The 27420-nt window shown below is 37.1% G+C and overlaps 2 protein-coding genes across 23 annotated transcripts; both read right to left on the reverse strand.

Annotated features, from left to right (window-relative positions):
- Nucleotides 1-8133: 8133 nt before the first annotated feature.
- Nucleotides 8134-18597, reverse strand: LOC142531775 (phytochrome A-associated F-box protein). Its single transcript, XM_075638029.1, has 2 exons — nucleotides 17256-18597; nucleotides 8134-8349 (listed from the first exon to the last, which is right to left on the reverse strand). Exon 1 carries the CDS (start codon nucleotides 18500-18502, stop codon nucleotides 17528-17530), a length of 975 nt encoding a protein of 324 aa, XP_075494144.1. The 5' UTR covers nucleotides 18503-18597; the 3' UTR covers nucleotides 8134-8349; nucleotides 17256-17527.
- A 1709-nt stretch (nucleotides 18598-20306) lies between these two features.
- On the reverse strand, nucleotides 20307-26088 carry LOC142530332 (serine/arginine-rich-splicing factor SR34-like). 22 transcript variants are annotated; one of them, XR_012816127.1, is made up of 15 exons: nucleotides 25974-26088; nucleotides 25509-25606; nucleotides 24601-24666; nucleotides 24453-24527; nucleotides 24266-24374; nucleotides 24144-24190; nucleotides 23990-24047; nucleotides 23365-23414; nucleotides 23221-23277; nucleotides 23014-23129; nucleotides 22819-22917; nucleotides 22010-22149; nucleotides 20887-21514; nucleotides 20646-20734; nucleotides 20307-20562 (listed from the first exon to the last, which is right to left on the reverse strand). XR_012816127.1 is itself a non-coding variant. In XM_075636127.1 (14 exons), exons 2-14 carry the CDS (start codon nucleotides 25599-25601, stop codon nucleotides 20559-20561), a joined length of 897 nt encoding a protein of 298 aa, XP_075492242.1. In that variant the 5' UTR covers nucleotides 25602-25606; nucleotides 25974-26088; the 3' UTR covers nucleotides 20307-20558. The 22 variants fall into 22 exon arrangements, 10 of the variants coding, with proteins under 10 accessions (XP_075492242.1, XP_075492241.1, XP_075492240.1 ...); XR_012816128.1 differs by having other exon boundaries at nucleotides 20307-20565; XR_012816133.1 differs by having other exon boundaries at nucleotides 20646-20740.
- Nucleotides 26089-27420: the final 1332 nt, after the last annotated feature.

The raw sequence follows: 27420 nt of genomic DNA on the forward strand, positions 1-27420 counted from the left end.
TCCTCCTAGACCTCAAGGGCCTCAAAAGCCCCAAGGTCAATTCAAGAAACAAGCACCATAGAAACCACAAAATCCTGGAGCACCAAAGCCTGCTGAGAGGCAACCATGCAAGGAGTGAAATCGTTTACATCTTGGCAAATACGAATGGGGGTCATTTAAGTGTTTCTACTGCTAGGAGAATGGGCACAAAACTGCTGATTTCCCAAAGAGGAAAGCATCTACTACGGCACGAGCTTATGTTATGAATGCCGAGGAAGCTGAGGAGGAGGCAAACACTACGCTTATCACGGGTAACCTAGCCATTTAACATTTTTATATTGCTTATTATTGCATGAAATGTTAAATTGGTTATTAGAATTGAAATGGGAACAAGATGTAATCTAATGGAAATTAAGTTGCATGTTCTACCTAGTTGAACATAAGATATGATTTTAGAAACCATAAAAATGGTATTTGTTTTGTGCCTTAATTTATGTGAAGGATGTAATATTTCCAATAAAAAGTTTTAGGGACAAAATTAAAAGAAAATCATAATTAAGAGTTGTAAGGGGTTTCGAATTTATTGAGGGTCCTAAATGCAATTTTCGAAAATGTAAGGACAAAAATGTAATTTTCAAAGATAAGGGACTAAATTGCAAATACCGAAGAACCTAAAGGGCTTAAACGCAATTTCCGAATTCCTAAGGGCAAAATTGAAACTTCCAAAATTTAAAGGGACTAAATTATGAATTTTCGAAAAATATGAGGGCCAAATTACAATTATCCAAAAATTTGGGGACTAAAATGCAAATTTCGAAAAATTGAAGGGCTAAAATGCAATTTTTCAAGAAGTGCTTAAGTTCAACACGTAATCTTCATATAACTTTGGGAAATTAATGATAGAAATTTCTTAAACTTCAACACAAAAAGATTTAAAAAACATTTTCGCCGCAGGAAGGATTAACATTCAGGGGGTAGCTACCTATGCATTGCTAGATTCAGGAGCTACACATTCATTCATATCTGAAACCTTCATCAAAAGACTGAATATTACTCCTCAAGATATGGGTTTGGGTTTCAAAGTTTTTATTCCATCCGGAAATCAAATGCTCACCTCTAAAATTGTCAAGAATCTGGAGCTTCGTTTATGCAAAGATGTGGTTCGGGCAGATCTTATTGTACTTCCTATGCCCAAATTCGATATTATACTTGGGATGGATTGGCTATCGGCGAATGGAGCTTCGATTGATTTTCGTCAGATATCAGTGTCTATTAGGCCACCTAGTGGTAGATCTTTTGTCTTTGAGGCGGCAAGGAACAAGCAAATGCCGCACATTATCTCTTGTGTATGTGCGAGGAGGCTTACTAAACGTGGATGCCAAGCTTTTCTAGCATGTGTCACTACCACACATGATCCTATCAGTCAGAAATTGGAGGATGTTGATATTGTCAGAGATTTTCCTAGTGTCTTTCCCGAGGACGTTTCTGGTATTCCACCCGATAGTGAAGTAGAATTCTCTATTGATCTAATTCCGGGCACTATTCCTATATCTAAAGCGCCTTATCGTCTAGCACCTGCTGAAATGAAAGAATTAAAAGATCAAATCCAAGAATTGCTAGACAATGGTTTTATTCTCCCTAGTTATTCTCCATGGGACCCGTCGGTATTATTTGTAAAGAAGAAATATGGTAGTATTTCTATCAAAAATAAGTATCCACTGCCAAGAATTGAAGATTTATTTGATCCGTTGCAAGGAGCATCGATATTTTCTAAGATTGATCTGCGATCTGGATATCATCAATTGAAAGTAAAGGAGTCAGATGTTCACAAGACAGCATTACGCACGAGATATGGGCACTATGAGTTTATGGTCATGCCATTCGGGTTGACAAATGTGCCAGCGATCTTCATAGATCTCATGAATTGCGTATTTCAGCCGTATCTGGATCAGTTTGTTATAGTATTCATCAATGATATCTTAATCTATTCCAAGAGCAGAGAGGAGCATAGTCGCCATTTGAGTACAGCACTGCAAGTACTGCAAGATAGAAAGTTGTATGCAAAATTCAGCAAGTGCAAGTTTTGGCTTGATATAGTGGCATTCTTAGGCCACATCATTTCTAGTGATGGCGTTGAAGTTGATCCGAGTAAAGTGGAGGCAGTGAAAGAGTGGCTAGGACCAAAGAGTGTTACCGAGATTCGCAGTTTCTTGGGACTAACTGGCTATTATCGTAAGTTTATCCAGGGGTTCTCATTTATAGCGGTAACCATGACCGCTTTGACAAAGAAAAATGCAAAGTTTGTATGGGGACCCGAGTGTCAAGACAGTTTTGACAAGTTGAAGCAAGCCTTGATTTCAGCGCCAGTGTTATCTATGCCATCGGGGCAAGGGGAGTATGTTCTTTTTACCGACGCTTCTAAACTTGGTTTGGGCGCAGTTCTGATGCAAAATGACCGAGTAATAGCTTATGCGTCGAGACAGTTGAAAATTCACGAGAAAAACTACCCTACTCATGATCTTGAACTTGCAGCAATAGTTTTTGCATTGAAGATTTGGAGATACTACTTATACGGGGAGAAGTGCAAAATATTCACCAATCATAAAAGTTTGAAATATTTCTTCACCCGAAAAGAGTTGAACATGAGACAACACAGATGGCTTGAATTAGTAAAGGACTATGATTGTTACATTAGCTATCATCCGGGAAAAGCTAATGTAGTGGCAGATGCATTGAGCAGGAAAGCAGCAGTTATCACTCATCTATCACTACAAAGACCATTGCAGTCTGAGATGCAGTGGTTTGAGCTAGCATTTTATGCTAGGGACGAGGCCTCTGATCTTGCCACATTATCATTACAGTCGATTTTGAGGGACATAATTCATGATGGTCAGTCTACCGATGAGCAGTTGCAAAAGTGGAGGGCTAGAGATGAAGCCAAGGGCCGGAAGTTATATTCTGAGGTGGATGGTATAGTTCGATATCGAGATCGTCTATGGGTTCCTAGTGATGATTCTTTGAGAGATCTCATTATGAAGGAGGCTCATTACACACCATATTCCGTTCATCCGGGTAGCACGAAGATGTAAAAAGATTTGCAGTTGTTATATTGGTGGCCAGGCATGAAGAGAGACATTTTGAGATTCGTATCCGAGTGTTTGACTTGTCAGCAAGTTAAAGCAGAGCATCAAAGACCAGCGGAGAAATTGAAGCCACTTCCTATTCCCGAGTGCAAATGAAAAAATATCACTATGGACTTTGTTGTGGGATTGCCAAAGACTGTTAAGGGATTAAATGCCATATGGGTGATAGTAGATCGTCTTACAAAATCAGCGCATTTTCTACCTATCAATACGACATTCACCATGATTCAGTATGCAGAATTATATATTCGAGAGATAGTTCGTCTGCATGGGATTCCAGTGTCTATTGTTTCTGACAGAGATCTGAGATTTACGTCATCTTTTTGGAAGAGCTGCATGCAGCGATGGGGACCAAGTTATTATTCAGTACATCATTTCATCCTCAAACTGATGGTCAGTCTAAAAGAGTTATCCAAATTTTGGAAGATCTACTGCGAGCATGTGTTATTGATTTCCAAGGCAGTTGGGAACCAAAATTACATCTAGTGGAGTTCACCTACAATAATAGCTATCAGTCATCTATCGGGATGGCTCCTTTTGAGGCACTTTATGGAAGGAAATGTAGATCTCCTATTCATTGGGATGATGTTGGTGAGAGAAGAGAGATTGGTCCGGATGTGATTGAAGAGACTGCCGAGCTTGTAGTCAAAATTCGTGAGAGAATGAAGACTGCACAAAGCCGAGAAAAGAGTTATTCGGACAAGAGACGAAGGGACTTAGAGTTTGCAGTGGGCGACCATGTATTTGTGAAAATAGCACCTTTGAAGGGTGTTATGCGCTTTGGCAAGAAAGGCAAGCTTAGTCCAAGTTTATTGATCCATTTGAAATTTTGGAGAGGATTGGGACACTAGCCTATAGAGTGGCATTGCCACCGATGCTTTCGGGAGTTCACAATGTATTCCACATTTCGATGCTGCTGAAGCACATGTCGAATCCATCACATGTACTAAATTATGAACCTCTTCAATTAACTCCAAATATGACATACAAAAAAAGACCTGTCCAAATCTTGGCAAGACAAGAAAGAAGATTGCGAAACAAATTCATTCCAATATTCAAGTCAAGTGGCTGAATCACTCGGAAGAGGAAGCTACGTGGGAAACCGAGAGGGACTTGAAGAGTCGTTATCCAGAGTTATTCGATAAGTTCTAATTTCAAGGACGAAATTTTATTTAAGGGGGGGATGAATTGTAAGGTCCAAAATTAAGACGACGTAATCCAACTGCATGCAATTCTAAGAAACATGACAAATGGATAATTAATTGATTTTAAATTGCTTAATTGATTATGTGACATACATGATTATATGTTAAATAGGATTTTATTAACATTATGCATAAAACTGTATTTTTAAGGATTATTCAAGTTGCGATCGAGGAACGGAGAACGAGGGCTGAAAAATGTAAAATGTTTTTATTAAATAATTAACTTTAATTGTTTAAAATACGAGTAATGGTTTTTCATATTTTTGAAAATAAGGGGTTTTGAGGTGATTTTATACGCCGGGACGTAAATTTTATCGGTGTTGGTTTTTCAACAAAAATGCAAACTTTTTGGCAACCCGGCTAATAAATTCACAAACCTATTTTACCAAAACTATTTTTAATATTTTAATTAAGACTAATGGGCCTAATTGGTAGGCTTATTAGGCCTAAGCCTTTATTAGTAAGTTAATTAGTATATATTATATGAAACCCTCCCCAATTTACAACACATACACACGGCCACACACTTCAATCAAACTCAAACTCTCTCCACTCCATATACACTATACACACACCACTTAAGTTGCGAGAAAAATTGAGAGCTCAAAGGATTTATCAAGCATAGGCCCTTCTCTTCGTCGTCAACGTATATTCATGCGTTTAAAACGCAAAGGCATGCATACATCTCTTTTTCTCGTCTATCACATCGTATTAGTGTTTTAAATTATGTTTGCTTGAAAAGCTTGAAGTTCAAGTGAAATTTTCGTACTGTTGCATAACCATGTGTAAAATTCATGATTTAAGGTTTCAAAAACATGTTTTTATGAGCTTCAAAGAGCTGCCATGATTAGGACATGATCAAGCCAAGTTTTTACTTGATTTAGAGTCTTAGAACCACACCCTAAACACTGCATAATCGAAGGAATCATTCTGGTGCGAAAATATGTCATGGGAGTCACAAGGGTTCGGGTTTCTTGTATGGGGGTTGGCTTGGTCTTGGCTTGAGTTAAGGCTCGGCCAGTGTCTGTCATGGGTCAGGGGGAGAGTCCTAGCCATGCTAGGACTCCCACCCGAGAACGCGCAAGGAGCTGCGCATGTGTGCAGCACCGCGCAAGGCAAGGGGCTCGGGCTGGGCTATGGCGACTCACTAGGGTCCTAGGTGGGTGCACGGAATGCTGGTTAATGGGTTGGGTCAATGGCTAGAGTCCTAGGCACCAAAAAGAAGAGTCCATCCACCATATGAGTTCTCGGCCAGCATAGGGTTGGGGTTGGGGGCTTCGTTTTCTTGGCTTGGGCTGGTTCCTAGGGGTTCCAAGGGTCCATTAGGGTGCACTAAGGGGTTGGTCAGGGTTTGGTTTGGCATGGCTCGAGGGTGGCTCGACAAAATTGATACATGGCTCGGGTGGGACTTTTATGGGTGATATTAGGGTTTTTAAAGCTAAAATAAATCGAAACACGGCTCACGGAGGTCGAGTCGTGGTTCACAAGGGCTAAAATAATATAAAAAGAATAAGTTTTGAATTTAGAAATTTTATATTAAAGTTTGGGATTTTTCGGGATTAAAACGCCTTCGAAACGACTAATTACGAATTAATTAAAAAACCTAGTTTTTAAGCTAAATAAAATTATGAGAATTTTAATTTAAGCTTAAATAATTAATTGAGACATGTTAGAGGCAATGAAATCAAGAAAAAGTCAAAAATGTTAAACGTTATGTCAAGGGGTAAAACGGTCTTTTTACACCAAAAAAAATAGTAAATGTTATGGCAGTGCTGTGCATGCTTGGTTTCAAAAACAAAAACGATATGTTATGCATGATTTTATAAAGTGATGAGAATGTAAAACGTTGAAGGAAGTGAAGTAATTGTAACTATTGAGGTTATGAGGATTTGAGGTAAGAATGGGAATGTTGTGAGGGAAAAGGCCCTAGAGGGAGCCTATTTATGGGAAAAGGCCCCAGAGGAGGCCCGACGATCGTATTTTCATTCGAATGAAGATAGGTCAGGGTCCAGTTGACCGGTGAGAGTGTTGCCAGTGTCCCCCCGCCGCCCAGTACTGCAATTTCATGTAGATGGATCCATCGACTTTTTGAGGTTTGAGGAAAGTCACAATTAACGATCTGAATTCAATAAAGGAAAGGAAAATGTTTATGATCATGATAAAAGGATTTATGTCATGTTATGTTGAGGAAAAAGGAAAATGTTAAGGTTTATGTTTGCGTGTCATGAAAATGTTATTTTTACGTAAAAGTATTTTCACTGTTGCTTGTGATTTTTATACGTATTATTTGTTATAAAGATTATGGTGTGTTGAGTCTTTAGACTCACTAGGTGTGATGGATGCAGGCGAGTTTGATGGAGGTCTTGATGATTGACCTTACTGGACTGAAGGTACACACAACTTGAGGACCAGCGCTTCTACTTTTCCACATTTATGATTTACGTTAAGGATTTTACGACTATTTAGTTATGCTTTTGAGGGATTTTTGAGAGGTTTAGTATGGCTATACTTTTCAAATTTATTGCTTTTTAGGCTTGGTAAACATTTGAATATTTCATTTTTATGAGTGTTTCACTTGATTTTAAATAGTAGTTGGTTGATGTTTTATTTTAAATTGGACAAAATATTTTAATAAAATATTTTCATGTAATATGGGTGATCGGCCGAATTAAGCTAAGTTTTAAAAAAAAATTCTAGTACTTTTTAAGCAATAAAAATGACAGACGTTTCAGATATTTATGCATGTATTTTTATAAAGTGATGGAAACGATGAAAAATATTTTGAATGAAGTGACTTGATTGTTACGGTAAGGAAATGGGGATTCGTGAGAGACAAAGCTCTTGTGGAACCCGTTTAAGGGACAAAGCCCCGTGGGAACCCAACATAGAGTTTCCATAGGCCAAGGCCCAATAACGAAAAAGTGGTTGCTGGTATCCCTGCCAACTATAGGCCAAGTCACAGAACGAAAATGTAGTTATTGTTGCCCGGCCACCTGGTGCCATGTTTACAGCTGAGATTGATGATAGTCACAATTAATGAACGGATTTCACCCCAAAAGGAAATGTATATGTATATGTATATGATGAAAGAAAATGTCTAAGTTTATGCATGTAATAATAAAGCTATTTTATTAAAAATATTTTTCATGGTTGCATGTGGATATATACGTATTACTTGTTACTTTGGTTAAGGCTAGCTGAGTCAATAGACTCACTAGGTGTGAATAATGCAAGTGAGGATTTTACTGTTGAGACAGGAAGGTTGGATGATTGAACTTGCTAGGCTGATGGTGCACTAACCCGAGGACTTTTACTAGGCTGATGGTGCACTAACCTGAGGATTTTTGCTAGTTTTTCCGCACAGTCATGTTTTTACAGTACTTTAAATATTTTCATGACTTTGGAAGTAAGAGTGGTTTTTTAGAGAACTTATGACATTTATGCTACTTTTGAAAATTTGTAGTTTTAGGTTTGGTTTTGTTGTTTACGATTTTACGACTTTTACTGTATTTTTGGATTTTTAAGTAAATAGATGGTGAGTTTATTTTAATGCTGCAAAAAATATATGTATATATGTTGTTCGGTCGAAGCCTTAGTATATAAAAAAATTCTAGTATATTTTAAAAAAAAACGAGTTAGAGACGTTTCGTTCACATTTCTGTATCTATTTGCACTTGCATTTGGTTATAGCTGAATGTTTCTTTCAGCTATGCATTCTTGTCACAATCACGAGGTTGGAAATATCAATAATCTATGCCATTTCTCAAGCACGATTTGCCTCATCCTATTTCTTCCACAGAATCATCATCATGAGATTCATATCCAACCAAGCTTCGAGGGTCGTCCCTATTGGTGCAGCCTCTAAAAGCTCCTTAACCACAGGGCTGGAATGGAATCTTAGTAAGTGTTGCTAAATACACTTTACCCTGTCAAAAATATTCCTCACGCGCTGATTTGTGTGTGTGCTTGATCTGTCGTTAATGCATTGTGTTTCAGCCGATAGTGAAATGAGATTAGGTGGTCTCATTCATGGTCCGACTGAACCGCCGTGACATGGTCGGAACACTCATTCCGAAACAGGAACGGTCACTGACGTTCCAAAGTTCTAGGGCAAATCGGTGATTTCTTTGTAGCGTTGTTCTTCGACGTTTTAGCGGCGCTTTAATGGTGGAACGGAACGGTAGCGATTGGAACGAAACGTGAAAGTGCTAACTGGATGTACCATCTTCAGCAAGGCTAGCCTGAATCCACCGATCAGAAGTCCAGGTTTTTTTAATCATCAACTGCATTTGATGAAACTTCTCATTATTGTCCTCGAATATTTATGTTTTGGATAGGTTCAGGTTGTTGTTGCATCAAGGAATTGGGTTTTGGGATAGGAATGAGTTTAGAATAAGGTTAGGTTGTTTTTTTCTGGTTTGATTTTGAAGACTTTCTTGAATACCTAAATGAGTTCCGTCCTACAGTTACTCCTTCCTGCATGGAACACTTCAAGTTCTTCATGTACACAAGAACGGAAAATCTGAAGTTTCAACTTTCACATGGATATAGGTTCTGTTTTTGTTGATAGAGGAAGAAGATGACTGAAGTGGTGAGTTGGAAAAAGGAAGTGGGACATGATGTTGATTACACTAAATAAAAAAGACAAAAAAAATCATCTGATTCTGAAGCAAATTTGTGGTGTAAATAATAAACAAATGAAGCCAATATATATATATATATATATATATATATATATATATATATATATATATATAAAATAAAGAAAGTTTTAAATTTATAAAACGAATAATCTTTGTAATCGTACAATAATTGTGTTGTGTGAGCTGTATGAACAAGGTGTTTTTTTTCTCATTCTTTTCTTTTCTTCAAGTTACTTTCGGTATCTGTTTCAAAAAAAACAATTTTTCAATATCACATAAAAATTTTAAAAATCTTCTCATTGATTGCCTCTTGCCGAGTTGTTGATGTATCATTTTATTTGCGCATAGTTTTTCATTTGGATTTGCAAGCTAATCATAGAAAAATTTTAACCAAGATTATGTATTTTTTTCATTCTTTTTTGTTTTTTTCTCTCTACTTGTTTGTCAATCTTGTAGAAAATATATATACGATGCATGCAAGAGTCACTGTCTATCTATTTATTATTTTTTTGAGAAAAAGCAACTACGAACTATCTCAATTTTTAGTAAAAAGTAAACGAATAATTCAATAACAATCAATCTAAACTTTTTGTGTGGATGAAATAACAATTGCGATTGAGTAGTGCTCGAGTCTCCGATCGACTCCATATGCATACTTTGATCTTGATTCCTCTTTTTGGCTGAAAAAATAAATCTACTTCTGATCATCCAGTTAAGTTTTCAACTTCAGTACTAGTATTGAATCATTTTGTGTATCCTTTAATTATTTTTCTCCACTGAAATATTTACTAAAGTTAACTTATATTTTTTAAAAATTAATTATGTAAACATTGAATGTATTTTATTAATATAATAAAGAAATATGAAGCTATATTGATACTCGAAAGTTATAAATCGTTGTCGAGGTTGTGTAAACATTGAACGTATATCCTCTAAACAATTTTCTCTTATCCCAAATCTCTCTCTTGATTTTGTAGAATGGCTCCAAAACCCGATATTGGTTGGGATTTCAGTCACAACGTAGGTGATACGGAAACCGTAAACGAAGGAGTTACGAGATTCAAAGAACATATTACACATGTTAGTGGAAATGTCTAGTCATGTTATAAAGCTCTAAAGGAAATATCATTGATGGTCCGAAAACATCTTCAAGATTCAAAGACGAAAAGAAATATATTGAAAAAGAAAAAAGAAATTGTTTTAGAATCAATTCAACAAAGCGTTCATGGATTGGAAAGTGAGAGTAGTGGTGAAGACGCTTCAGAAGATATTGAAACTCAAGAATTGTGAAAAGCTATTAAATAAAGCCGTAAAACCAGAGCTTTCGAGGAGATGCGTAACCGATACGGTCAAGATAAACAATATATATAATTTCATTCATTCATGTGTGTATGCAATTATTAATTTATTTTATATGTCCGATGGTAAATTTTAAATTATAGGATTTATCAGTTCTAGTTCATCGTTTGGTTAAATCTTGGTTTGAAAAGAGAGATTCATCGTAGCTTGAGTGTAAAAAAAAAATCTAAATTGTCATCAAAGGAGATTGACTCTTTTATGTTTCCCTCAAAGCATAAGAGTATAAGAAATTGGTTTGATACGGAGAAAGTCAAGGAAGTTGAAAAGGTTATTTCAAAATGGTTTATATATAATGCTCTTCCATTCAAAGCAGCAGATAGTTGACCATATTATCAACCTATGATTAATATCATTGCAGAGGCTAAACCTGGAATAAAAGGTCCATCTAGACGCCAAATTGGTGGGGTGTTTTGCAAAAAGAGGTTGATGAGTTAAATGGTTATCTAAATGCTTTGAAATCTAAATGGCCTAAGTATGGATGTGCAAATATGTGTGATGGTTGGAGCACACGCAACAAGCATCCTATCATTAATTTTATGATTTACCGTTATCATAATATGGTATTTCATAGTTCAGCGGATTGCACCAACAAATCAAATACTGTTGATTTCATTTTATCTCTAATGAATAAAGTTATTGATGAGATTGGTGAAGAAAATGTTGTGCAAGTGGTTACAGATAGTGAAGGTGCAATGAAAGCTGCAGGTGCAAAATTGATGATGAAAAGACCTCATTTGTTTTGTCCTCTTATGCACCACATTGTCTTGACCTCATTTTAGAAGATGCAGGTAAGATGCAAAAAGTGAAAAAATGCATCGAGAAAGCCAAGCAAATCACAAGTTTCATCTATATAGTGATAAATTTGTGAATCTGATGAAAATATTTACCAAGGATCGTGAATTGTTGAGACGGGAATAACCTGCTTTGCTACATAATTTATCTCAATTGAAAGTTTTGTTCGGCATGCTTCAGATTTGAAGAGAATGTGCAATTCTACTGAGTGGGAAGAAATCAATAATACCAGCAGAAGAAGAAAAGAAGCTGAAAATTTTACCGAGATTATAATGGAAACAATATTTTGGAAGAGAGCTCGTGATAATTGTGTTGCAATGGAACCACTTGCAAAAGTTTTAAAGTTGGTTGATCAAGACAAAAGGCCAACAATGTCAATTATCTATGAAGCAATGGATAGAGTGAAATTGGCAATAAAAGAAAATACTAAAGATTGGCAATCATATTGGGATGTCATTGATAATCGATGGCACAATCAATTACACCAACATTTGCATGCTACAGGTAATAATATAATTTATATGATTAAATGTAAAACACATAGTATATCATCAAAATCATTTATATATTCCATATTCTAATTTGTGATTTTGTTTTTGATATTTCAACATATTTTATAAATCCATCACTTCAGTATTCTGGAACTTGTGTGTTTATAATAACTAGGTCAGACGAAGAATAAATGTTGTAATCAAGATACTTGAACCAGACTTGAGTGCTCAAACTTCGGCAATTAGTGAAATATATACATATACATACACATAAATGTACAGAATATATATATATATTAAATGTTCCTACTATATAAATCGTAATAAATTTTTCGTATTTTTCTTGCAAATTAAATTGTTCACGGAGTAGATAGGTGAATTTGGATCATCATTCGCAAAATTGGCCGTGAAAAAAAGTCTCTCAAGTTTATTGTTTTTTATTTGAATTTAGATTTTAACATAAATTGTAAATTTAAAAATATATATCTTATTATTTAATTTGTATCAGCTAAATGATGGAATGATTATGGTAACGATGCTCCACACCTTAAAAAAATTGCAACAAAAGTTTTAAGCCAAACATGATCATCTTTTGGGTGCGACAGAAATTGGAGTACATGGTCTCTCATACACACAAAGCTTCGTAATCGTTTGGTTGTAGAGAAGCTGCACAAATTAGTTTATGTTCATTACAACATGTGGCTCAGGGTACGAAACTTGATGGGTGGAAAAGAAGATGACGATTATTACAGCCCTATAGACCTCAACCACATTTTTCACGATGACGATATCTTAAGCGAATGGAAAAGAGATAATGAACAGCATGTTCTACAAGATGATGATTTGGCATGGCTAGTTGAAGGAATTCAAAATATAGATGCTGAAGAAACCAACACAACCACTGTCACGCCCCGAGCCCGGGCCCGCGGCTGCATGACTGTACAATGGGCCCCTATAGCAACTACTTTGTATTCGTCCTCGCTTTACGAAAATGATTAACCCAAGTTGCTATAGAAGTCCATTGTAAGCCATTATAAACTCATTTTAAATCTTTTATTTTTAAGATGTGGGACAAGGGTATCACCATCACCTCTCCTTCAGAACGCGACGTCCTCGTCGCGGCCTGACCCCTCGATCCACCAGCACCGAGAATCTAGAGGTGGCTCCTACAGGTTCAAGAGGTGGCTCCTGTCATGTAGCACTTTTGTAGAACCCGTAAATCAGTCTACGTATAAGCCATGCATAATTCTAGTATTTTAAATTAAATTGACTTCATTGCATGATTATTTTAATGCTTTTCTTTGAAGTTAATTATTTTATTATTTCATGCAGTAGTTTGATTTTTCAGTTATTTCAGTGAGGCCGGACTGGAGTTGGAGCTTTGAGATAGAATTTAAGATTCGACAAATATTTCCAGACTTTATTTTAGCTAGCAAGTAAGTTAATTTAAGTTAATAAGGAGGTTTGAGGATTTAATTTAAGTTACTTGAGGTGATTAAGAAATAAGCCCATTTAAGTTACTTAATTAAGGGATTAATTCACTAAATTAATTAAAGGATTAGTGAGGCTTTTAAGGTTATTAATTTACTAGATAATTAACATTTTCCCCCTTCATTTATTTGGGAATTTTCGGCCTTAGCATCTAGACCACCCCTTGCCAACTCATCACCCCTTTTTAACCCATTCTTGGTTGAGTTAGCATAAGGATCTTTTTAATTCTTGGTCCACCTTAATTAAGTAAATATTGAACATTATCCTAGTCTAAAAAGCTCAAGAATTCGGCCATCACCATTCTAGATCCCTCCATGATTTATTTGATTAGCAACAACAATTCAAAAATTTAAATGAGAGTGGACTTGGTCATGATTTGGCCTTATATCTTGCACCCACTTCCCTCAACTCCCCTAACCATCTTTCCCCCTCCCCTTTTTCGAAATCTGAGTGAACTCCTTAAGCTGAAAACCGTGAGAATTCAAGAGGCAAAATAGAGAGAAAATCGAGTAGAAGAAAACAAGAGAAGCAACTCCGTCTCCTCCGTGCCGCGTCGTCGTCGTTTCGTTCGTTTTCTTTCGAAACGAAACCAGGCATGTCTAGATTCTTTCAAACCTCAATCAAGTCCTATTATCAATTATTTTTCAGTACATGATCATGTTTTAATGAGCAAAAACCAAAATTTTAAGCAACTAGAACAAGGAATAATTCTGCACAGATTTTCGGTTCTACCATGCTTCACGATTGGTATGTTTTGTTTCGATTTCAGGGATGGCTCGTTCCAGGGGCTCGAAGCTGCATATGAACATGTACTAGGACATGTTAGGGTCATGATAGAACGTTGGTTCCAGCCCCATACACACTAGAATTCGTCAATGACAGCACATCCCCCATGAGTGTCATATTGAGCTTCAAAAATTCAGTTTTGTTGTCCAAGGGTAAGGATCTGATCATGGCTGCCCTAGGGGCCTATAGCCATGGTTGGATCACTCCCCTAGCATGTCTAAGACGAGACTAAGTCGCCCTTTTGGTGGCTTGGTCCATGGCTCATCGGTTTTCAATTTAAAAACAAGAACAGCCCCCTCCCCTCTCGGCCCCCTTCGGTTTTGACAGCATATGAGTTCGGCTTTGGTTGGGTTGGTATGGATCTTGGTTGGCCTATGGCCCTTAGCCACGGTTCATACCATGCCCCTAGATGTCTAGATCGTGCCATGGTCAATCAATGGCCACTGAAACGAGTCGAGACAGCAAGCGAAGCACAACACCACACACGCACGCATGAGGGCCCTCGGTAAGAGCTTTTGGTTGGTTGCTGGAATGATGAGGATTGTGGCTGGCCTAGGGCCCTTAGCCATGGTTCAAATCATTCCTTGGGATGTTGGTAAGAGTCTCTGGTCGGTGGTTCACGCCCCAATGGCCGGTAGTCTCGAAAACAACACAAGATACGCGATGGTACAGCTGCTGGAAATTTACAGCAAGTTGCTGTGTCGGTTCGGAGCTCGTTCGAGTTCTCGGTCGGCTTTTAGCCTATGGCCTTGGACTGGACAGTGCCCAATTGAGTTAGGAAGGTCATGTTTTTGACCGTTCGTAATTCGGATCATTTTTGAGGTCGTACGAGAATTTACGGTGCGATGTGCCAAATTGACTCTCGAAAGAGCGTTTCTTGTTTTGGCCTCCATTTCACCGAGGTTTCGATCCTCATCATTTTAGGAGCATTAGTTCATAATTTTAAGCGTATTTTAATCATGACTATACGTCGGTTCAGTGTCGGTTCGGGTTGGTTCGGAGTCATGATTAAATACGAAGTCATTAGGCGTCATAGTCGCATTTTGAACTTAAAGCGCATAGTTGGCCAAGTTTAAGCTATTGCATATTTTTCATGACATATTTAGGTTGCAGCGAGCCTGGGAACGATCCAATCCAGTTGGTAAAATTACAGGATTTTTCAGTTATGCCATTTAATTATATTACGTGCATGAAAATAGAAAATACTTATTTTTTAGATTTATGCGATATTGCTTGTGGCCAATTCACTATTATGGGAGCATTATTTTATACGGTCGCCAGTGACCGATCAGTTCAGTTTGGTACCACCCGGTCGCCAGTGACCGGTCAGCTCAGTCAGTTTGATACTCCCCGGTAGCCAGTTACCGATCAGTTCAGTTCAGTGCAGGGGCCACAGGCGTAGACCATAATCTCAACAGAAAATTTTTATCAGTTGTTTCAGTACAGGGCTCCAAGGAGCAAACATTCTATTTACTATGACTTTCAGTTCAGTTATGCACGTATTATAATTGCTCAGTACAAGTTATTTTAAGTATGCCTCATGACATGATATTTTATCCATGCAAATTACATTTTCTCGTTACCTACGATATTTGCATGCTGAGTCTTTAGGCTCACTAGACTTGATTGTTGTAGGTACTGATGAGGCCAGGGCCGAGGGCGGGGACCAGTGAGCCAGCTTGGGTCGGCAGTAGTGGCACCCGAGGACCTCAGTTTCATCACATGTCATTTTATGTTCAAACATTTTTACCAGTTGTTGGACATTCTTTGAATTGTTATTTTTGGCAAACTTTATTTTCTTCCGCTGCTATATTTTTTTTAAACATTGAATTTGATTCATCAGTTGATTTTATGGATGAGGCACTCCATTTATTTTAAAAGAAAAATTTTTAATTTTCCGCAAATAGAATTTTCGGGCCTTTACAACTTTGCCCCGTAGGTTCAAGAGGTGGCTCCCATGCACGTAGCACTTTGCCCCGCATAGCATTTATTTCTCGGTGTTCCATGCCGGTGACCGGTTCTGATACCATTCTGTCACGCCCCGAGACCGGGCCCGCGACTGCGTGACTGCACAATGGGCCCCTATAGCAACTACTTCGTATTCGTCCTCGCTTTACGAAAAATTTAACCCAAGTTGCTATAGAAGTCCATTGTAAGCCATTATAAACTCATTTTAAATCTTTCATTTTTAAGATGTGGGACAAGGGTATCACAACCACTAGTGTTAAGAGTCGTGGAAAAGGAAGAAACAGCCCAAACATCATCAAAATTGAAAGCAAAAAAAATTATATCGAGAGATGATAGTGAAGATAATGATAAGAGTGGAGATAGTGATGATACATATGATGGAAATAATCAACAAGGACGTGGAAAATATCACGAATAACAAGATACAACAAATGATCAAAGTCATCAAGATGACCAACATAACGCAGATATGACATGGGCAAAAGGGGATGAAAATTATTATGCAACACAAGATGTTGATCATGGTTACCGTCCTAGAATGAGGAACGACGTCGTTTCTTGAAAAGTTTATCAAAATTCTCTCGTGCCAGTAGTAAGAACATTCAGCTGATTCGAAGAACATATAAGTTGTCTTGGATTGGGGGGTGGGGGGAGGAATCGACAAATTCAAATGAGAGATAATCATGGATCGATGAGTTACAATTGGGACTCTCAACATGTTGGGTATCATCCGACTGGATATCAATCAGGTGGATACGAAAATCAGGGTAATTATAATTCTAGACACGATTCTTTTCGTAGATCATTTGATTTTTCAACATCTGGTACACATGAAATTAGACATTGTGGATTTGATTATGGGAGATACAATGAATTTTCATCATTTATATGGCGTGGTGTTGAACGTCATGGTCCTGAGTATAGATCTTCAAGTACAGCTAATAGTTCTAGTGATATCATGGATTCGGATACTATAATCGTCGTGACGAAACACTATTACAAAATCAATCATCTCATTCTGATGATCTTTCGTCATATCAATCTAATCAATATCCCTATGGACAATTACGTCAATATCCAAATGTTCGAAATCAATTTAATCAACGGGATACTCATAGAGAATATAACAATGATTTCGCTCATCCCCATCACTCCTCATAGTATTAGCTTTGGTAAGTTATAATTTTTAGTGTGTATTTTTTATTGTACTAATATTGTAACATAATTTTGTATTGATATATTAATTTTATGTTTTAGAATAATGTAATTTATATTAAATTTTTTTTACTAATTTTTTGAATTTATTAAAAAAAATTATACAACCTTCCGCGATATAATATTAGAACTGGAACGATAGTTGTCGTTCCAAACACCGCACCCGTTCAGGCAAACCATGGCCTCATTAGTACATCTAATATGTTAAAAGAAGATACAGTGACTCCGACCTTCTTTGGACTATATCTATCAAGATCACCAAGTAGTAAGGAGGAATTGAGTTGGACACACTAAAATTTTAAGGTAACACCTCGTTTTTCATAGGCAGCAAAAAACAACAGAATTCGATGATGTTTTGTTCCAAATGATTTGCTAAAATATAAGAGCAATGGAATCAAATTCGAAAAAAAGTTCATAAATGAGAAATAAGATCACAAACTCTGTTTCCTTCTTCTTCAAGTATACAAAGGCCAGTCTGTCCAAGCCCCGGAGACATGTCCATTTTCGCACACATAGGCCCGAACCACTGGCTCCCCATCATCATGGTAACCGAAGTACCTCCTCAAACAGAAGGATGAATGCAAATCCCAAGTCTGTTTAGAGCTACAAAACGCGCAATTCACATCAATCTTCATCCTGTTCCCATCATTGATCGTCCTCCAAACCCTTGATTGCTTGAAATTCTTGAATATCCCCCTGAACAGCATATAATTCCGTTTCTCCTCCACGTGGACGCAACCGGGCCAATCGCAGATATACAGGCAATCCCCCTTGAATCTACTGGCTAGCAATTTATTCCCTTGCTCGCGGCTCAGATTCCAGACCCCAGAAGCCAGATGGGACCTAAGAGGCCTACAGATTTTCCTCCTTTTGCTAACACCGAAATCAACCGCAGGCTTCACATTCTTAAGGACCCTGCCCTCCGCCTGCTCTTCCCCGATTTCAGCCCGTTCCTTGCACTCAGAATCATTGTAAACCGTGTCCAGAAACAAATCATCGTACAAAGACCAGGCACAATCAGACCCAGAAACATTCGATTCATCACTACCGCCACTCGAAGAAGCACAACCAATCCTTTCAGATCGAACCTTGGACCGAAACTGCTCATCCGGGCCGAGCTCACGTTCGAGCCCGAAATCCGAATTCTCGAGGAGAACACCGGATTGAAGAAGGCCCGGGCAACATACAGAAAGCTTGTAGAGTGAGGCCCACCATCCAGGCGGCTCCTCCGCGGGTACGGGAAAGAGATCGGAAACAACGGCCGGGATCGTTTTGGAGCATTTGGCCCTGCAACAAACGGTTCGGATCAAGGAGGAGAACTTGCCGGATACGCAGGCGATGCGAGCCCAGTTTCGAGGGTCCTCCTCGAGCTTGTGGAGGATATTCAGAATCACATCGTCCGAAAGATTAGAGAAACCGTTGTCAGACATTTTCAAGGTTGAAATGAAATTGAAAATGGAAGATCCGAATCCAAATATAGGGTTGTTTGCTTGGGTTGGATTGTGGGGTGATAGTAGGGTTGGATTTGCGACATATTTTATTTTATAAAAAGAGATATTTAATCATTCGTAAATTAATATATATATATATATATATATTAAAAATCTATATATTTTGTTATTTACCACCGTTTCGATGAAGGCAATTACCATATTCATTCCTTCAAATATGTAATCTCTTTTTCAAAAAAATAAAAATCTATATCTAAATTATTATCCTCTTATTTTTTTATTTATACTTTTGACCTTTTGATTTACTGGTTATATTTTCTAATAAAAACTCGTACATTTAATTTAATAATAAAAATATGAAACTTTTATAATAGCATCTAAAATTTTTGAAATCCGCAAGACATAAAATCAACTAGGATATAAAATAATGTTAAAAAAACAACAATATAAAATATTAAATTTAATGTTTCAAAAACACTATAAAATACACTCGGTCGAAAGTAGAGGTATAATCTAATCGAGCCGAATTCAAAGTTCGAAAATTTTAAAACATTTGACTCAAATTGATTCGAATTAAAATTCGAGTAGAAAGACTCAAACATGTTCGTGAACTACTCGAATTATTTCTAAAAAATAAGTACTCAAAATTTATTTATTTAATATAATTATATTAATAAAATATTAAGGCTCGCGAATTATCAAACAAAATAATTTGAGTTCGAATTCGATTCGAAAAAATTCGAATATATTAGAGTTTGAGTTTGACCCAAATTGATAAACTCGACTACTAATCAAATATTTTTCGACTCAACTCGAAAAATTTGTGAAACGGTTCGTTCCGTTTACACCCCTGGTCGCAAGTAGAATTCTTGGCTGAAAATGAACCGATCAAGATCATTTCGTTTGGGAGGGATTGGAACATGTCAGGGACGGATTCTGGGATTTAGTAGACCCACCCCGACCCGTCCAGTCATTATATAAATATAAATAAATATATATATATATATATATATATATATATGTTTTTATGTTATTAAAAATATATTAAAGTTGTTCCTTATATTGTATAATGGATACAATAATATGTATATGTTGGGGTGTTATACGTAACATCAAACAAGCACATCCATTTAAGCAGATTTGAAACAAAACTCTCGTTTTGTGTGCGTATGGCTCTATTTGTCAATAAAGAGCATCCATCCCTTTTGTTGATTCGAGGAGTAGTGCAGTAGTGCCCCTCAAACATTTCAACCATGAAAGTACAACGTGTCTACTTCATCATAAAATGTCTCTTGATCAGAGGCAACAGTTCTCATACCATTATACTTTGTCTATATATGAAAAGACAATCGACCCCAATGGAAGACTCGAGCCTCTCACGTCGACACTATTGACCACAACCAGTGAACTATTAGAACGAGACATTACAGGTAAGTAGGCTAAAATGACTCTGAGCCCTGGGAAGTAGTGCGGCCATATCAGAACCTAGATCACGGGAGAGAAAAACATACTAACTGGATGAAGCTTAACTGATCACCGGAGAATTGAGTTAAAAGTTTGAATTGAGAAAAATATCTCCATCAAAATAGGCACTATCCAATATATTACACTGCTTTTAGTCGAAAATCATTTTTAAAAAATAAAGAAATTAACGAAGACCAGTTTTAAACTGGCCCCTGATAACCACATACGTCCAAGAATTCACCACCCCCAAAGAATTTAAAAACAAAAAACTAAGCACTAGCTTAAAATTGCAGTGATGAATAGAGTACCAGACCACAAATGTCGCAATCAATCTCAATATCAGGTGGGATGAAAAAGGGTAAAAGATAGCAGTCTTCAAGTATCGGAGCTTCTCATGGCGTTGTAGGACTACAAAACGTGAAATAAAATAGACAAACATTTCTTAACACACCAACATGCTTCAGCAATAATTGCAACAATTTGTCCACAGATTATAGCACACAGTTCATCTCAAACCATTAATTAATGGATCAAAATAACGGCATCAAGGTTCATCGGATCGGCCAATCTTTCACCTGCTGAAATAAAATAGGAAACGTATTCAATCTAGGTTTGTTACTATGTCACTGCCATATATGGATAACGAAAAGATGAGAACCTAGAATGACTCCTGCTACGACTCTGGCTGGGGCTCTTGCTTTGGCTTCTGCTTGGACTGCGTCCTTTTGGACTCTTACTTGCATGTTTCTGCTGCTGAAACTTGTCAGAAACAAACAGGAAAAAGCAAATACAAGAATGCAGTGGTAGAAAAGTACCAAGCGCTTAATAACATTCCAACTGCAAAGATAACCAAGGAAGACAAACAGACAAACAATAACCGGACTCGAGGATAAACTCACAGATGGTTTTGGAGATCTGGATCTTGATGGAGATCTGCAAAAGTTCCAGAAACAACCCAATTTAATATCCTGATGAGCCTCTTAACAAGTTTGATCCAAGTTCCTTGATGCCATTTCCAAGTCACAGTGACCATGACCAAAACAGATGAGGAAGCTCAAAAATACTTTAGCAAACAGTGGGAAAAAAACTTGACGGAACAGAAGAAACAAAGCCCACCTAAGCAACCTACCTAATGAAAATGAAATGAGACCTTGACACAAAGTGAACAAAAGCTCTTTGGAAGACTAATACGAAAGGTATCAAAGGAATGAATAAACAATCTGATAGAATGCTTTGGTAGCTTAGCAGCTTTGGAGACGGTTTAAACATTTCCACTGCATAAAGGTGATCCCTTAATCAAATGGCAATTAGTTCATTGTCCGGCTTCATAATTGTAATCCATAGTCTTCATTGTTTCCAATCTATGGACATTGTGATGCTCATTAGATCAGAGTCATCATGAAGGTTACTTAAGTTACCATCTATATAACAGCATACCTCCACAAAGAAAAGAATTGCAGCCAACTGAATCAATATCACCCAACCAGATCCTAATATGCAATCCCCACATAGCGCAAATATCCATTTCTAAAAAAAAAAAGAGGCAATCTCATGTTCACAAAGAAAGAATTAGAAACATATTGTCTGAGAGTGGACACATTTCTTAACAAACAAAAAACCAAGAAGGGCAAGGTATATTATTCTTTTCAGGGTAGGGTGGGATGGGGGTTGGAAGAAGACACTTTTTACCATGTCCGGTGAGGACCACAAATAACCTGAAGGACTCGCACTCACTCAATTTATATAGGTTCATATATTTTGAATTGGCATTGTCTAAATTAATCCCATTGTCTAAATTAATCCCACGTTAGTTAATCCCAGGATCCAGCTTGAAGCTAGTACTTGACATGTCCCAAAAAAGAATATTATTGACATTGGATCCAGCATGAAGGTCCTTGGAAATCACTGAAATATATTGATGCAACTAAAAAAAAGTGGAATGTTTCATAAATATAACGATTTCATGTTATGCGTCACTCTGTTATTGACTGCAGACGCCTCCTAAAAATATATCAATCTTACCTCTTACTAAATCACAGTTGTGCCCTACCCCCTCAAGTGGCTGCTCCCATGAGTATCAAGAGAGTACATGCATGCATCCCTAATTCTTGTAAAAACTATCTTGAACCAAGTGCAGGAACATCCAAAAGTGATTGGTAGGACTGTAGTAATAATTTTCAAAAAACGTTTCACCGCAACACTTTTTCTCATGATTAAAACAGGAATCAATAACACTTCCCAAACTGCCAATCCTTAAAAGAAGCATCCTCGATTACTAATATGGGCTTCGGGCATTTGTCTAGTCTGTTAACATCACATTGAAACACTTCTTTCTAAAACTTACTTACAAATGAAGCAGTTAAAATGTAAGCTCAAAATAATATCTCATTGAAGCAATGTGAGATGAGAAAGCATCCATAGAAACCCATACATGACAATACGCCAATCTGAAACTTCTACTTTATAAGAACAGGAAACAGGTTTAGAACAAAATTTGAATCAAACAAAGATACATCTCAAATACATTTATTTAGGTTCATTCACCATCAGGAAATTCCTTACCAGGCCAACAACAATAAGATTCCAACTCTCTCAATTACCAATCAAAGTCACAACAAATATATACCAAGACAACCTCTTCCAACAAAAGAAAATTTCCTAGGTTTGAGATTTACAAGGATGAAAATATACAAAATGTATCGTACAGAACATTTGGTCGGGAGTTGAGAAATCAGACAATGCGGCAAACAAATTGACATCCAACCAAACGAGGCCCGCTAAAATATTATTCAATTAAACCATAAAAAAATAATCACCAGAAAAAGGTTTACCTTGACACAGGGTGTGCTTTCGAACCAGAACGAGATCGAGAAGAGACTGACTTTGAACGGCTTCTTGAGCGGTGTGATGCTTTTCTTTTTGGTGACTTGCTGTATTGGGAAACAATGAGAAGATAAATGTATCATAAATGTTGAAGCCACCAGACCAACAAGCAAAAAAGAAATCAGATGACAACAAAATTTGACCTTTTACTCCTGCTGCTGCTCAGACTAGCACTCCGGCCGCGACCGTTGCTCTTTCCTTTCAAGTAAGAAGGGCTGCGGCTGCGGCTTCTGGAACGAGTAGAATCATATTCCTTTACCTTCTCACATGAATAAAGGATATTGTGAAACTGCTTGTCATCATAGTACATAAAGAAACGACACCAACATTACACAAATACATCATCATACATGAATTCTTGCCCTAGAAAAGGCATTCCGAAATTCAGTGTCATCAAGTTTCTTGATCTGCACAAGCGAAAATAAATATGTGACAGGACTTTACAAATGGATTTCTATACATTCAACAGCAAAAATCACAGAATTTTGTCTTACGGCATATTTCATGTCATCGTAATTTGTATAGTCTGCTATCCCCGTTTTTCCTGCAGGACAAAGTAAAGAATGCTTTAAGAATACTCCAAAAATAACAATTCCAGATTAAAGGAACCCGCACGGATTATCAGAAAAAGTAGGAATTAGGAAACAATTGCTCGCAGCCAAAAAAATGTAATGACTAGTATAATCGCCTTAAACAGATAACAGAGCAAAAAAATGTAATGCCCATCAAAGTTGTGGCCTCATAAAAGTCCGAGAGACACCAAAAACACTTTAGCAGCCAATAGGTACAAGCCCATCCAGAAGCCACATGTTTTTCAGGCCATCTGAAAGGCCCTGAACAGAAAAGAGAAACCTCAACAAAACTTATTCTTAGGAAGTCCAAAGCTCAGGAAATTTTTTCGTAATTGAAAAGTATAACTCTCTCCTAATTTTTTTGAGCCTCTGATCATCATCCGTATCAAGGATGAACTTCCTCATCATCCCCAAGCCCATGCCCCAACCAAACTGTCCCAGCATCACAGTGCAAGCAACCAAAAAAAATTGCTTACTCATACTTCCAAACACCAAATTAAATTAAACCCCAAATTAAAAGATGATTATGCAAGATAAATCATCTTACCGCTTCCCTCATTGAAAACTTGGGAAAAGCAAACATCACCAGCTCGACGCATGTGATCCTAAACATGAATTGCACAAAACCGCCATGATTCAACGAATTAAAGTTATAAACTAATTTAGCTGGTCACAGTAAATTAACATAGAGAATAACTTACTTTGAGGTCTTGCCATGATGCAGAATGGGGCAGTCCAGATATCAAAACTGGACCACAAAGCAGGTGAGAGAATATCAGAATCATAACATTCTGAAACATTCACAATAGAATAATGCACCAACCTCTGTAGTCAGATCGCCTGGAAACTCCACCACGAGGACCCCTACTACTGCTATGGCTACTATGACGATCTGTTGATGAGTTCCCACGGCCACCATGCGCAAGTTCAACCTGTGTAAATATAAATCACCGGTAACTTGAGCCAATAATAAATGAAAATCAAAATAAGTAAGTCATAACACGACTAACCCGTAGGCGATGTCCATCAAAATCATAGCCATCACGTCCTCGAATGGCATCTTCAGCATCACGAACATCTTCGAACTGTCAATGCAAGGTGTAGGTCAGCAAAAGTCTAGGCACTGAAAAAATGGCACCAACGGCAACCTGCACTTACCTCAACAAAGGCATAGCCAGGAGGCCTTGGAGGAACCTTCAATTCGATATGCACAACAGATCCATACTGTGAAAATAATCCCAATCATAAGATTTTAGGCAAACGAAAGTTTAAAAAGTTTTCATGTTTATCTAAGATATCATAAAAAGGACAATATAAATAGTAAGTGAAAGTCAGATTTATTTTTAGTCAAAAAGAAAACTATGAAGATTTCAGCTTTAGCTAATCGCGAGTCCTTTTCTCCCAGTGAGTCCTTTACCATGGAGGACAAAGAAAGGGTAGCAGAACCTTGAATTTTAAGTAACTCCAACTACAACAATATTCGAGAAATGATTCTGCAAATGCAGAAGTTATGGCACAGTGTAAATAACTCACAGGAGGTACAAATTCACTTGAGTGAGTTGGGTCACATGAATGCAAATCCAAGTATATTCGACAACTATGGTTAGTGAAATTCGATAAACAATGTTTCTGGAAAGTCCCAAACGCAGGTTCTCAAATACATCCAACTTATTCGACATCTCTATCAAATCACTTCAGCTCTTTACCAGCATCTCTGTCTTTTCTAGATTTGTTAATTGATAAAACATTTATTTTCTCAGATATTAGTGTTTCATCCTTTTACTGAATAATTATGGCTTACACATTGTGGATGCAATCATGCAACATCTAGGAGGCTATTTGAAACAGCTCATCTTTATATACAAAGGAAAAAAAAGGAGGTTTCCTGTAATTACTAAAGATCCCGGCAAAACGCAAAGCTAGTGTACAGACTTTATACACGTCATAACCTAGTAGGTCACGGAATCCCAGTTTGGAATAGAGTTTACAAGAAACAAAGCCAGGTAACTGATTCGAAATGTAAAATTTTAAAGACAAGAAAGGGTTCCACGAAATATCATAACTACCTTGTAAAATAAATCTTCCACTTCTCGCTCGCGAATGTCACCAGGAAGGTTACCAACATAGAGAGTTCGGTCACTTCTACTGGAGCGACTCATCCTTCCTATTGAAATTTAAGCAAACGGTTCACAAATCAAAAGGGTTACATATATAGAAATTATTACAGTATACAAACACCAAAATGGTTCAGGAGTAACATATATGTGCACCATAAAAGAAACAGGAGAGACTTAACATGCTGAAAAAACAAAGAACTAAAGTAGGAGACTATTAAAAGTAGATAAAATGATCTTGAAATTGAATTAAAATAAATGAATCAGCTTAACCCAAAAAAAAATCGTCAATAAAATGAAGAATAACGATTTCCAGCTCTAGATTATTTACAAATCTACAAGCGCAAACTTCCATAAACAGCGGGCCAAACTCAAACTAAATCGTCAACATGCGGCTGGAATGGAGAATTTACTTACCGGCAGCAGAAGACGACGGAACCGAGAGCCAAGTGGATAGATTTAGAAGAGATTTCCAGGGTTGCGAGGGCAGTATAGGAAATAAGAATTATGCTTCGTTGTCTCAACTTTCAACATTACTTTCTTGTTTATAATAACATTTCCAATAGGTCGCGGGTTAATCTTAATTTTTTGAAAAAATTACAATTTTTTAATATATTTTTATATATTCCTAAATATTTTAATCTATTACTTCCGTCGATGCCCATCTTGGAACCGGATCTGGAATCGGCTCATCCGTCTGATTCCTTACTAGATAAAAGACGTAATATCGGATTCGTTTCAGAATTAAAAAAAATTAAAAAAAATATGTGTCTAGGCTATCTTTTTGCCTAGATGCTAGTCCTCAAAACTGGCCCAGTTCACCCTCGATCTAGATCGTTAATACCGAACCGAGCATTCGACTAGAATTGGTTCTAGGGTTTCAAGCTAAAACCTTGGAACTTGAACCGATTTGGAATCGGTTTTGGACCAGTTCAATCCGATTCCTAAACTGCCGGCAATTGAACCCCTCGGCATCATGCTTGTGGTAAAATTTAATTAACCCAATAGATTTGGTCAAACTCCATAAATTGAGCGCATTATTAAATTCATTAACTATTTGAAAGTTTGTTATTGAAATTTGAATTAACTACCTACACGAATAAATCATAAGCAGAAAAAAGAACACAACAAATCCTAAACAACGCTCAAGTAGCAAATCTACAAATTAGTCAATCTAGTTCAAGCATTTTCTCATATTTCTAGTCTAGTTTGCCGTATTTTTTTATCAATTTTTTTTAGTTTTTTATGTTATTTTGATTCATCTTGGTTTTTGTAAATAGATAAATCATGTATAGGAATTGTTCATCGTATTTCACCTTTCAATTTCATCATATTTTTTATTTCAATTCCTTGTTTTTGTGCATATTAGCTTAAGAGATTAGAACCAATACCCAAATTAGGAATACATTGTCGTTTGATTATTATAAATCAGATTGCTTTAGTTTTTCACACAAATCGGTGTTCTTAGCACCTGGTATGCCCGCTTTCCAGAAAAATTGTGCAAACAAAATTGGCATGCCCTCTCAGACCAGAAATATGCCGCCAGATATGAGAAAATTTTGAAAAAAGATGGAACAAAAGTTCCAACATACTTGGAAGAAAACATGATTAAATAAACTGTACGGGGAGTTTTTGTTCAAAACATAACTCAAAAGATTAAAGACCAAAATCATGGTAATGGTGCACTCAAGGGAATGCAGAAGTCTCACATGAATTTAGGAGGATGTAATGCAGTTGACGTGAAAGATGCATCGAAGCTTATGGTTTATGGTATTCTAGCCTATGTGAAAACAATGGTGAAGCACACAACGATTAAATCTATGAAGGCAATTCAGGGGAGCAACTATCCCAATGGGATTGAAAA

The sequence above is a fragment of the Primulina tabacum genome, chromosome 17 (genome assembly GCF_025594145.1).
Source record: "Primulina tabacum isolate GXHZ01 chromosome 17, ASM2559414v2, whole genome shotgun sequence".
Taxonomy (NCBI): Eukaryota; Viridiplantae; Streptophyta; class Magnoliopsida; order Lamiales; family Gesneriaceae; genus Primulina; species Primulina tabacum.